The sequence below is a fragment of the Sceloporus occidentalis genome, unplaced genomic scaffold (genome assembly GCF_023333645.1).
Source record: "Sceloporus occidentalis isolate IW3139 unplaced genomic scaffold, rSceOcc1.0.p SCAF_42, whole genome shotgun sequence".
NCBI lineage: Eukaryota > Metazoa > Chordata > Lepidosauria > Squamata > Phrynosomatidae > Sceloporus > Sceloporus occidentalis.
Window position 1 is genome coordinate 5,779,430 of NW_028317022.1, and position 14,147 is coordinate 5,793,576.

A 14,147-nucleotide genomic window follows, 5' to 3' on the forward strand; every position below is an offset into this window, starting at 1 on the left:
TTTGAGCTGCCATGAGGAGCCATTTATAAGCCTTGTAGGTAAATGGTATATTTGAAAACTGCCCCCCCCATTCAGGATTATTGTCCCCTACAGTGTATTTCATGTTCCGCAATAACTGATGATTCTACAGAAACCTGGGATATTATGTAGGCTCTTCAAGTCTAAAGCAAAAACTGCATTTTGCAGTGAGATGTCGGCATGCTCTCAGAGTTTGATGTTGAGCCACAATTTAAGAGCCCATGATCACACATTGTTTACACATATTGTGTGAATTATTGTCTTCCTTGGAGAAGATGATTGAGTTGGTCCGAGAGCCCCCTAAGCACGTATGTCAGGAGAAACACTCATCTTTGTGAGTCACAGGTCAGCATTGTGTCAGTGCGCTGCATTTCTTTTCTAAAATATCTTATTGGAATACTGCTGTTTTTAGTGCTTTGTCTTTCTCCAATGAATAACATATGTGAAACTCATATATATATATATATATATAATATATATATATATATATATTTTATTTTTTTTATTTTTTTTATTTGTAGCTGTTTAGTCCAGTAGTGTAAATTGACGAAAAATGAGTACAACAATTTAAAATAATACCTCTTTTATTGGACTAACATTCCAAAACTATTGCTGAGGGCTATACCTTATCAGTTTCTATCATTCTCCTTAACCCCTATCTATGTATGTATGTACCGTATTTGCTCGATTATAAGACGAGGTTTTTTTCAGAGCAAATGCTCTGAAAAATACCCCTCGTCTTCTAATCGGGGTCGTCTTCTAATCAGACCTCAAATAGAGGTCTGATTATGAGACTAAGATCCAGATCCCCCGCACCGCTGCAGGGGACCTGGATCCTCCTGTCTCCCCCCCCCCCCACTTACTTACCGGTGCTTCCTGCTGTATTGCCGGGGCAGCGGGTTGACGTCTACGCGATCCGCGTAGACAACGTCCGCTGCAGCCGGAAGGAGGTGTGGCTAGCAGCGGGGGTTGTCTGCGTCCGTCGCGGATACCTTCCCCGACTGTCAGAAATCAGAGTTCCCCGCACAGGTGCCGGAACTCTGATCTCTGACAGCCGGGAAAGGTATCCGCGACGGACGCAGACAACCCCCCGCTGCCAACTCCACCTCCTTCCGGCTGCAGCGGAAGGAGACGTCAACCCGCTGCCCCGGCAATACAGCAGGAATTTGGAAGCACCGGTAAGTGTGTGTGCGTGTGTGTGTTAAATGGGGGACATAGGGCATTTCTGGAATGCCTTATACCCCTATATGCCACTCTGGCACTTAGGGGGTTAAAAGGCATATTATGGGGCAGAGTGGCATATAGGGAGTTATAAGGCATTTCAGGAAGCAGAGTGGCGTTAAGGGGGCATTTAATAGAGCACTCTGCCTCCTGAAATGCCTTATAGAGTGCTCTATACAATGCCTTTTAACTCCCTTAATGCCACTGCCTCCTGGAATGCCTTATACCTCCCTATATGCCACTCTGCCCCATAATATGCATTTTAACCCCCTAAATGCCAGAATGGGATATAGGGGTATAAGGCATTTCTGGAGGCATAGTGGCACATAGGGGGTCAAAAGGCATACCATGGGGCACAGTGGCATATAGAGGGTTAAAAGGCATATCATGGGCCACAGTGCCATATTGGTGTGGCAAGCCTGGGGGCAGATGTGCGTAACTGGGGGACAGGTTGGAAAATACAAGGAAATAAAAACAAAAAAAATATTTTTCTCAATCATAGCTTTTATTTAAAAAAATAGTTTACATGAATTAACATTTACTGGTAAAACTTTTTTCCTTTAGGGTCGTCTTATATTCAGGCTTTTTCTTTTTTTCCTAAGTTAATATTCAGATTTTGGGGGGTCGTCTTATAATCAGGGTCGTCTTATAATCGAGCAAATACGGTATATAATATATTTAACACACACACACACACACACACACACACAATGTACTAATTTTTCCTTGTTACATTATATTTTTAATTTAAAAAATTTTGAAGACATTTTCTGGATGCAGTAAACTTTACATTTTCCATATATTGGCGCTATGAATATTAATTGATCCCAGGAGTTCAGTCTATGGAAGACTAATTTAACCTTGATATGTTGATTAGTCTGATTTGAAGGCTTTACCTGTGTTCCGGGTACTTCAAAAAGGGGTTCCTTGTAAAGTAGTTTTATTTGTTAGATATATTTTGTTTACCTATCCCTGAAACTGTACTTCTGTACACCTTACTAGAGTTTATTAAACTATATGAATGAGCAAAATAACAAAATATTAAAAATGTACTCTTTCAGTTTATATAGGAACTGTTTTACAGATCGTGGCTTAACATACTTATATGATCTTTCCTTTTTTAAATATTTAATACTTTTCTTTGCAGGTGGAGCAGCAGGTGGTGGATATGCTCAAGTAATTCCAATGGAAGAGGTATAAAAAACAAACAAACAAAAAAACCCAAACATCTAACTTTGGAAGAATTACGTATCCAATGAGACCGTGATTAGACCATGTTCTGTTGTGCTTTAGGAAATCTATATAAAGCATTTTAAAGGGGGAACTCCCACCATGTTTTTATGTACTTTCTGTTTATGTTCTGCGGTTGTAAGAAGTATCTGTTTTATATTGAACTCATAAAACGTTGCAAAATAATTGTGTTCCAACAGACTTCGGTTTCAGTGGTCCCCCATGCTGTGCTTTGGCTATTGATGCTGAGCGCCGGGATGTGATTCATACACAGACGCTCGGCACTGCAGATACGCACAAGGGTGCACTGAAACAGAAGTCTGTAGGGACAGACCTTGTGCTCCCGCCACAAGGGCACCAGAGATTAAAGCAAATGGTAGGAAGAAAATGAGGAGGAGGAGAAGATGTAGAGAAGAAGAGAGTGTGTTTGAAAGTGTTTTTGTGGAGGACAGTTTGTATGTTAGGTCAAGTAAGCATATGTCTGTTAGGGAAGGTGTATGTTTGCGTGCGAGTGCAAGCGTAAATGTGTGTGTTTGAGGGCAAGGGTGTGTATGGGCAAGTGCATATATGTGTCTCTTCACAGTCTGCTTCTGTGAAATATTGTGTCCTTCAGTGTCCAGTAACTTTCAAAATGTCCGCCATGAACAATTTCCTTCCTTGCCTGTCCCTGCTGACGGTATAAATGGTGGGAAATCTCATTTAAAGTGCCACTAAGCTTACTTTGCCCTTAGAACCATGGGGAGTGATGGCAGATAAGAACCAATTGGCCCATCTAGTCTGATGATTTTTCCTGATCGGTCCTTGATCTTGTCTCAGATTTGCATAGCTTTATGCCTATTTCATGCATGTTGAAATTCTCTGGCTGTTCCTCATGCATGTTGAAATTCCCTCTCCGACATATCTGCATGCTGCTTTCTCTACGGGAGTAGTATTGGGTGCATGCTGGTTGGCATCAGCCTCACTGGTCCAGCTCAGGACAGTAGCTTTAAGGTAGAACCATCCATCTTAGCCTGAAAATTGCCCTACCCCCCCATACCCTCTACGTTATTGTCAAACTGTCCAAGTATTACTTGTTCATAGTTATTGTCACAAGATTCTAAAATAAATCTAACAGCTTTATCCTGGCTCTGTAGTAAAAGCCACAGGTGCTGTACATGGTGGTAAATAGCCCATGCCTAATCGTCTTTTAAATCGAGTTTAAAATTAAGGTGAAAAGTCACCAAGCCGCAATGTTAGATTTTTCTTCTTGTGTGAAACTTTGAGATATTGTGTGCTCTGCCAACATAAACTTTAGTGATGTTTTTCTAGGATTTGTTTATCATACATGGGAAACAATGTCATGCACCATTTATCAGACAAAATACAGCAGTGTGGGGTTTTTTTTATACACAGGGACATTAATCAGTACATTTTTTGTTACACTGGCGAGCACTGCCACAGTAAAATATATAATATAATATAATTAAAATTTTTATATTTGACGTTCTGTATGTAAAAAAATAAATAAAAAATATTCAGCCTTAGCAAACAAATGTTAACATCCATATAGAGTGTTTTGATATCAATATTATACAGTAAAATATTTTAATAGCTTAGATATTTTGTTAGCAATAAATTGCAGTAAACGATTCTGTACTCATTTGCTCTGTTGTTGACAGATCTATATAATATACTAAATGGAGTGGGTAACGCGTATTTCACACACCCACCCATATTATTGTATGTGTGATATAATGTAATCTCATGTATATATTATGTAGAAAGATGTTTCCTGTTTCCGAAAGGATGGATGATGAGAAAAGAGGCAACTTCAGGACAGGAAATTTGATTAGATATTCTATTTAAGTCATTTTCTGTTCTCTGCTTTCCCAGAGATAAATCCTTTTCAGCTAAATATCTCCAATTCAATTGTGCTAATTGGAAAAGAAAAAACACAAGCTATGGGTACTTTTTATTGAATTACCCAATCAGTTAAAAACTGTGTTGGGCCCCAGTTCTCATTTAAGGTATGAGCCGTCAAGAGGGCAAATGGCCCTCTTGAAGGCTCGTACCTTCAACTGTATGAGTTGCAATGCACTCACAAATTCTCAGTAAATTAAACAGTGTGTAATTTCTCCTGTAAAAAGGACTGAATTGGTTAAGTTTCCATAAATGTATCTATTATGGTTGTGGCTTCCTGCAGTAAAAGCTCAGTTGAGTTAGCTCTCCTTAATGCACAGGACGGTTGGTAAGATGTAGTATTTCAGTTCATCTAAAAGCGTCTCCAGATGCACCTGGTTTAGTCCATAAACTAAAGTATCCGTTTACTTCCAAGCTGACCCTTATTAGATAAAATTTAGAAACTGAAGTGATTATTCGGCTGAGTGCAACTGTACCGAACCATACAAGTCCTATTCCTTATCACCCGATGGTGAACTCCATCTAAATCTGTAGAGAGCTGCTAGCTTGCAGTTGCTAAGTTTTGAAGGAACGTTGCGTATATCTTCTCCAAAATAACATTTTACAGCTTACATCTATCTAACTGATAAAGAGCGACCCCTAGACATGTGGTGGCTACATTTCTGCGTTCAGAAAAAATCGGAAAAGATGAATGTGCTGAAAGAAGCACATATTTAGTGGCAATTAATATTCCAAGACTTGATGAGAGGTTAAAGCGGGTTACAGGACCATTTGCCTCCAGTTAGCGTGGGAACATCTCCTGTCTCCATTTGCTTGAGCTAATTTTTCTAAGTTAGGACACCGGGATAATGCTTCCGGCACTGAAAAACCCATGCTGTCTTATCATAATTAACTCCATAACTGTGTAGTATATCATTTGTAAGGATGTTACCATTGTGTATAAGGAATCAACTTATATACAAACTTTGCAAAAACATAGAATTTAATGGCAGAAAATAACAATTCGCACCATTGTCCCTGATGTAGAGGCTCAGACCTTAATCAGTCCTTGGTCTTGTCTTGGATCCCGAGATGGCATCTTTGAATTCCCTCACCGTGTTAGCCTCTACCTTCCCTGATAGGAGGGTGTTCCATTCATCTACCACACACTTCCAATTTCTCTTTCATTTTGCAGTTCAACCTTCATTTGACCGGGGACATTCACGCCATCACTGCAGCCAATAACTTGCTGGCAGCTGCTATTGATGCCCGAATTCTTCATGAAAACACTCAGAGTGATAAGGTGAATATTGCGGCAGAAATGGGGTGTCTTTCGTAAATGTAGCTGGATACTTAAACTGATGTTAGTATTTGATTTGACACTTTTCTAACTAGTATAAAAAGGATATTAAAAGTTTAGATTGTAGCTCTGGGATTATGCTCCTACCCAGGAGGTACAGAACGGGGTTTTACCTGCTAGAGGTTGTAGATGTTAACATTTGACCTGTAAATCGCCATCCTACGCATATCCCTAATTCCTTCGTAGATTGTTGGCCTTTTTTTATACTCCGGGTTTTTCAGCTATCAGACCTTTTATATGTATTTTGTTTACATGTTTCAGGCTTTATATAATCGCCTTGTTCCATCAATTAATGGAGTTAGAGCCTTCTCCCCAATACAGATTGCTCGTTTAAAGGTAAGTGTCTGATTCTTTGTTTTTTTTTTTGTTTGGTTTTTTTATTTCCCCCAAATCCACGTAAGAGGACACTAGGGAGCTCCGGAGAACTTGTTTCATAGATCAGATCTTTACAAAGACTCTAGAACTAGTCAAGTAATACCTCTGCTAAATGAGGTGTCTGCTTAGAGGAGATGGTAACAAGTGGTTCTGTTAACATTCCTCCATTCATTGATATACCTAGGTTGTGCTTAGGTGTGTGAATTCGGACTATACGGGAACATAAGATCCAAAGCAGACTGAGATGCGTTCATGGTAAAGCATCAAAACACTGTATGCTGCAGTTACAATTCTGTAGTACGTTCTTAAATGTAAACCAGTGGTAAAATCACAGAAGCACAGGTCTGTAAAGCAGCATAGCTTATACTGTTAAAGTGAGCTTGTAATGTGAATGGTCAGATTCCGTGGAGGTATAGCCTTCAACAATGATGTAAAGTGGACAATTTTATTGATCCGGAAATGTTTGATCTAACATAAATAGAGATCTTCAGAATTTAAGTATTTTTCTGTCCCAACAATATAAATTGCATGTCGACATTGTATGCATAGAATAACTGAGTGATGTTCTTAATCGGCCACTAGATGGCAGTGCACCCTAAACCCTTGGGTTCCTTTTGACGACAATACATTAGCTGGATAATTAGGAATCCTTTCATGGGTGTGTTACGTGCTGACTGGCCATTTTTCTTCTTTATACCTGGGAACAAGGAAAAGAAAAAATATTTTTGCAGTGTGTTTTCAATTATCTTTAAAACTGACCTCATGAATTTGGATTTTTAACAAATAGGCTTTTAAATTGTAACCATAGTAGATATCCTGCAAGAGTTCCAGTAGTTCTGTCCATAACTTGTTCATTTATAATTGAACATTAATATGTTATGTAGTAATGCTTGGTGTGGCGAATGTATTCTAAAATATTGTTTGTCTAGGGAAAATGTAGGTGCAAACAATATCCTATATGTTTTCCAGTATTATCCATCGCTGTCGTTATAAAGCTGGGGCTGGAAAAGCGTGGGGCTTAAGCGAGTTCCACGTTTAAAACCATTGCGATCTAAAGCAAAGTTTGCCACCTGGGGCCCCCAGCCTGCACCATCCATTGGGATTATGTAGAGTCACAGAATGAAGTGGTAGAATAACAAAATTATGTAACTATTTATGTTCAGCCATCAGAGCTGTGGAGCGACTAGAACATGGTCATGGTGGCATCAGCAGCCACAGAACAAACACTGTGAGAACCAATGACCTAAAGTGATATTGCAGAAAACAAACAAACTGTATACATGTAAAGATAACAAAATGACTGTGCTCTGTGTTTCCAACCATACGCTGTGCTTGAAAGCTCCTAAAGAGCTTTTATAGGAGGTTTGTAACTAATTTTAATTAGCTTTTTTCTCTCCATTGTTCTCTTTAGAGGTTGGGTATAAATAAGACTGATCCTCGAACACTGACAGAGGAAGAAGTTAGTACATTTGTACGTCTTGATATGGATCCGTCTACCATAACCTGGCAAAGAGGTATGGCGTGGAGATTAATACTAAATGCACGTGATCCTTTCTTACAAAATTTTGCTAAAATAGAGAGATGAGGGCTCTGTCTTGGGTTTGTGTTGAGGATAATGCCTGGCCTGGGCCACCAGGAAAGGCCTCTTCCCTCCTCATTCTGAATATGTACAAGCATCTTCTCGTATCGGGCACAATATTTGGATTGACCTGCAGCTTTCTAGGATGACTAGCATAGATTCGAGTGGGTCAGTCACCTGGAATGCTCTTCCCAAATGTAAGACAAACGCAGTCTTGGTCAGCCTCGGAGTATGGCTGCCAACAGTGTTCACCACCGTCAAAGTACAGACATACAAAGGAAAAGGGGAGTGATGTGTCAGCGCACCTTGTTCTCGTATGTACGTCAGGATAGACTCACAGTAGTTCCGATAGTGTAAAAATACACCTTTATTTAATTAGAGATAAAATAAATTCTGCGTGAGGAGAATGTAGGTTGCCATGGCTAGCTCAACACAACTCCACAAAATACTAGTCTCATGCATGTAATATCATGAACAGAATAACCTTATGGCAGCAATCTAAGGGTTGCGGTAATTCAGAATTATCACCGGTGGTTTTCAAGCCGATCCCCATGAACTTTTAAAGGTCCAGGTATCATATTAAAAAAAACAGATATTTAAAAAAAAAAAATGGAATAAATGCTATATCCTACATAACTGGTAGCGCTTAAACATTGGTTTCCGTAACTAGTTGTGGCCTTTGGGATCAGGAGTCACAAAGATTTGCACACTGCAGAGCCAGACAGACAAAGTTTGGAGACCACCTATTTTTTTTGAAAGGAGAACATTTTAGTCTTGCAACTAGTTACCTGGACCTTAATCTCCTTTTAAGTAGCTACAAAGTATGTCTTTTTTGTCTATTCATTTGTTGACTACTTTACTTTATTTTTCTTTTTAACAGTGTTGGACACAAATGACCGGTTTCTTCGAAAGATCACGGTTGGCCAAGCAAATACTGAAAAGGGGTTTGCTAGACAGGTATGTAATCTGGCCTAGAAACAGACTTTGTGTTTTGTTTTCCTTTTTATACTTTGGACTGATTTCACATCCAGTTAATATTTCATATATAAATCTTTTTATGATTAAACCTTAATTTTAGACGGGAAACTAACTTTGTCTGTTAAAATCTTCTTTATGATTTACGTTAATGTCATTTTTTTGGTGGGGCTATTTAGTTTATAAGTAAGGTAATGTGTGCCTCTAATGCCTGTGCATTTGCTGGGAGGGACTGGGATCTGTTAAGCAAACTGGTTAAGTCTTGGGGGGAAAAAGGAACGGTTTTACTCTGTGGGGTTCTTGGTTTGCAAAAGATATAATTTGGTTCCCTGAGTTTCTGCGAGTTTTCCAGTTTTCATATCAGGTCTGTTTTAGTCTGTCCGGTAAAGAAGAATTTTGTGAATGCTGTGGTTTCATTTCATTGACTCTGTGACCAAAAGAAAATGACCTTTTTGTGATTGCACCTGTCATTATGCTGTTAATTAATTTTTGTTACTCATCACAATACATTTTTACGTGGAATAATAAAATTATATAGATCAAAAATAATGCAACTGACATTTATCAAAATTATATACTACATATAAATGTACAGACGTGCGTTTTTTGTATTATAACAAAGGGGATATTGGGACCCTTTTTAAACATGACATCTAAGTCCTCTACAAGTAGATGGCCATCCATGACAAAGTTTTTTTGGTCTTTTTTTTTTTTTTTGTACTATGATCTAAAAACCACAATGCTCACTATTATATAAATATATAATGCTGACGTTACAACCTCTCACAGCGCATGCACCTTCACCACTTGGGAAGGGGAATCATGGACAGGAACCTCTCCATACTGATGTGAGTGGATGGGGCACCTACTATCATTGACAACGAGTAATGTTCTAAGCAACTCCTATGAGAAGTGATTTTTTGTAATTTTTTTTTTTTTAGCACGCATTTCTACTTTTTGACCTTGGTTGCATTCCTTGGAGTCGATCTACAAACCGTCAACGTTTTCTATAATTAATGAGAGGTTTGATAAAATAGAGCTTTATGTGTGCAGATTATGGTAGAAGGTAAGCAAAGAGCTAGGAGAGTCAGGAAATGGGCCAAGGTAATGCGGTAAACCAGAAATAGGTATTTACTCACACCAGGCTTCCTGGAATTATGACTAGAATTATACCCCAACACAGGTTGTTGATTTTTTTTTTTTTTTTTTATAAACCATTTGGAGTTTGGTAATATGTGCTATAATGAGGCATTTTAAAATTGTATGAGATAGGCTTATGGCTGAATCAGAGATGAGACCAAGGGTCGATTAAGGTTTGTCTTTACATCGGGAAAGTAATTAAAAACATCTGGACCAAACTACATGGGTCCAATGGTTCCTCTCTGCCATCAAATTCTATATTTCTGTATCTTAAGATTGTATGTCATATTGTATTTAGGACATATCCATTTGACCATAAATTCATTATACTGCCTTTAGCACAGGTAGATTATATTAAAACCACCCAGTGGGCTCATCTGAGCATGTCCTGGACGCATGCAATGCATAGGAGCTTGATGACCAGACGTGCATCTGCTCTGATTAATAACTCTTGAAAGTATGAAATGAATGCTTTTGAAGTCAGGTTTTCTTCATTACCCGGTATAAGCGATGGACAAAGCTACATAAAGGCTGCTTTCTTCTCTCGCGCTCATAGGCCCAGTTTGACATTGCCGTCGCGAGTGAGATTATGGCCATCCTCGCGTTAACAGACAGCCTGCAGGACATGAAAGAGCGGCTGGGGCGAATGGTGGTGGCCTGCGACAAAAAAGGTCAGCCCGTGACGGCTGAAGATTTGGTAAGTTTCATTTCCTGTTCTATCGTTTATATTATAAGCGCCTGTGATCTGGCTTTTCCTGATATGTTTAAGTAATGGAGTGTTGGAGCAATCTGATGCATACCTCTGCTGCAGTAACATTTAGTACTTGGGAAAATAGTACTTTTATGGAAAAAAAAAATTCTTGGCTTTAACATAGATAAATCATTGGCTCTGGGAAAGGCCAAATACATAATTGTAAGTTTATCTGTATTTAAGAATATTTCTCATATTTTGCTTTTTATAATAAATGATATGAAAATTTGGGATGAAATGGATATGGCTCCATTATACACCACAGAAAAGCTCTGCTCTTTTTCAACATTAACTTAAAAAAAAAAATCAAATTCTTTTCCTCTAATAAACACTAAATATTACGTTTCTGTGCAGGCTGTATTAATATAACATGAACTTGACTGGCAGCTGCCACCTTGCTTTCTCTGACTAATGCAATTTTACGCTAAAAGAAGTTAACCAATAGTTGTTTTTTTTTTTATATATATCACTTGCATTTGTAGCTGTATGTTTAATTAAAAAAAAAATGGCTTTTAATTTAAGAAGTATTTTTTTAATTAACCTTGAACAATGGAAATGCCTATCTTAATCAATAAAATGTACCATACCATACCTGGGAACTTTCTGGCTACCTGGTGCTTCCCCCCCCCCCCCCACTTGTGGGATGCGGGTAGGAGGTCCCATTGATGTGGGCGGTCCTGTCCAGATCGATGGGCGGCGCCACCAAAGTAGTGGGGGACACATGCCATCTTTATTGGGGAAGTGGGCAGGGTAGTGGGGCGTGCCACAACACCGTGACCCGGAAAAGCAGTGCTTCACCCGGGGTCTCCGGGCGAAACTCAGTTTGCATGTATGGGTCTAACACTTGAGAAAACAACCGTTCTTCCAACCTTACATCAAAGAGGAGGTCGTAGGCAAGCGTTTGCGCTGCTTATACATCAGTGTCACCTATGTCAACGTGTTGAAGGGTACACATGGCAGTGCTCAGTGATTGCACAAAGAATACGACTCCCTTTGAAAGAGGCCCATGAATTCATAGAATGTGTTTTTCGGATCTTATGCCAGCACCATCGGTTACAATTTATATCTTCCACTCTTCTACTGTTGACAGGTAAAGCAATGTGAAATGTACGCATTGTTAAAAAAAAAAAAAAAAGAGAAGAAAAAGAAAAAAAATACTTTCAACTCCCCGTACCCCTCCTTAATCACGTCCATATTTTATCCAGGTGGTATGTGATCTGTTTACAATGAAACTCTCTAGTGTTTGAGAAATGTATTGGGGAGTCTTGAATGCAATCCAGTGGCCAGCTATTCATTGGAAATGTATGTCAAGCTCATGCCATCGGCTCAATCCACACACGGCCTGAAACTTTACACGTGTGTGGTTTGTTTCTTGCGGAACAATAACAAAGTTTTTGTGGTTGGCAATGGCTCATCTGTTTAGATTGCCATTGCATGATTTTAGGTATTGGTGACTTTGCCGGGTCAGAGAAAATGTGCAGGAAATACAGGCTTACTTGATTAATTAACCAGTGGGTCTAAAAGATTTTTGCTATCTGTTTGCATGGGAAATGTCCGTGATTTGTTTTTCTTCTTTATTGGGGAAATATTTTTGAGAAATAACAAACCTATTGTATTAGTTATGCAAATAATTCACTTAAAATAACCCTGAATATAAAATGTTATGACGAATATTCATGGTAGCCATGATGGCACGGATATGTTGAAAACTATTTCTTGGCTAGTGCAGCAGGAGGAAGGTGATCTTTCAGAAGGTGAATAGGGTTAATTGGCAAGCATATTTGCTATGAACATAGGACAATACATCTATCACAGCCTGAGTTATTTAATATTAACTCGGTAAAAAGCTTTTTTCAAGGTATCATATACTTTTTTTTTTATATTTATTTTTTTTTTTAAATGAGTTGTCAATTCTTTAGTGACAATGATGAAACATAATCGTATTTGTTATAGTTTGTGATAAAACATGAGTGTTGTGATGAATAGCGAAGTGATTTCATAGTCTGCACCATATTATTTGAGCTATCATTCATGACGCTTTCCCAGAAATGTGACTTACTAATCAGCGAATAGTCTTATTTATCACTATCCCTTGCTGTACTTATAGGGTATAACCGGTGCCTTGGCAGTACTCATGAAGGATGCAATCAAACCAACCCTGATGCAGACATTGGAGGTAAGTTCAGTTATTGAAGAAATAAGTAAATTGCTTGTCTATGACCTCACCTCTTCTAAAAACTGATTTTTCAAAAAAGATGGGATAACGTTAAAGTGTCCATAGGAAAAAATGGGCAGATTGCAAAATGGTTCTTGCCTGCCCTCAAGTCTTGTGCCGCTAGGTATGGTCATCTAAGAGCAAAATATCTTACAATTATAAGGACGCTTTAAAGGAGGAAAACGAAGGGTAAGTTGTGGTAGGACTACTAAAAATATAAATAAATAAATTGAAAATACCAAGTATGATGTTTTAGGTAAGAGGGGAGATTGGATGGGTCAGTTGATTTGCATCTGCTGTCTCGAGCATGTTTTGCTGTTGCTTATTAAAGGCAATCTGTTGTCATATGACTGGCCCAAAATTAAACATAACACTGAGCACGCAGCATAAGCAGAAATGGGAAGAGAAAAATAGTCTGTTTTTCTTGTTTCTTTAACAAAAAAGAGTGCATCAGTGGCTGTCTCTCCTGAAAGTCCTGCACAACTAAGTGCTGCAGCACGCCTTTTTTAAACCAACGGTAAAAACATGCAAAAACAAGTCAATTGCATGAATGGAAACGAAATGCTGCAATTGGCTGCTGCAACTCTCTTCTTTTCATAGTAAGCACTGCAGCGCATGTGAGGAAGCGTCCGTAAGAGAGGCCTTTGGGGGAGAAGTCAACTGAGACAGAAGTCTCGCTTTCTAGCTTACTTACAATTGCAAAATGATGCATTCACTGATTTTTGCATGCAGTAAAATGCATCGGCGCCCATGCAAAATGAGCTTCAATGTGCATTTTATTTGAACAGGAGTGTCGCTTTTTTAATCAATATTTCAGCAACGTTTGAAAGGTGATCTTTTTACTATAGCATATTAATATTTTCACAGTAAGTTGAAATATTTCAAATTGGCATATGTGAGGTGTAAACCCCCATATTAGTGAATAACCCACCCGTGTTATTCTTTGTAGTAGATTTTCTTTAGTTATAGAATATGTATGACCCTGTAAGTTGTGCACCTTTGATTTCTGAATGTTTAGCTGATGACGTTCTTCACGTTCCCACTTTTTGTTTTGTTTTTTTTCTTCAAACTTGCTGACACATTGATGGCAGCTGTCTCTTGGCAGATTCTCTTTGAATTTGATACACAGTACATTTCCTTCCTGCTTTTGTTTTTGGATTGGGGATAGGACTATGAATTTTCCTGGTTTGATGCCTCCAGCCTTACTGTCTTATGGTGAAAGTGTTGTGTGTGTGTGTGTGTGTGCGTGTTCGGTTATCAGCCACTGAAGATTGCCATTCAGTCGGCAGAGCTTAAATGTGACACTTCTGCGTTTTGGGGAACATTTCTAAAGATAACATAATAGATCACTAAGAGGTCACTGCCGTGAGCTTGACATGGCTTGACAGTAAAGAGGAAAAAGAGC

General features: G+C 38.7%; 1 protein-coding gene across 1 annotated transcript in view; it reads left to right on the forward strand.

Moving 5' to 3' along the window:
- The window catches only part of LOC149289892 (monofunctional C1-tetrahydrofolate synthase, mitochondrial-like), an 85,855-nt gene that overhangs the window by 18,276 nt on the left and 53,432 nt on the right, over positions 1–14,147 (forward strand). The window contains exons 13-19 of the mRNA XM_089490149.1: positions 2,387–2,433; positions 5,543–5,650; positions 5,969–6,043; positions 7,494–7,596; positions 8,542–8,618; positions 10,333–10,473; positions 12,635–12,703. Coding sequence (XP_089346275.1) covers positions 2,387–2,433; positions 5,543–5,650; positions 5,969–6,043; positions 7,494–7,596; positions 8,542–8,618; positions 10,333–10,473; positions 12,635–12,703 — 620 coding nt within the window. The remainder of the gene's footprint in view (positions 1–2,386; positions 2,434–5,542; positions 5,651–5,968; positions 6,044–7,493; positions 7,597–8,541; positions 8,619–10,332; positions 10,474–12,634; positions 12,704–14,147) is intronic.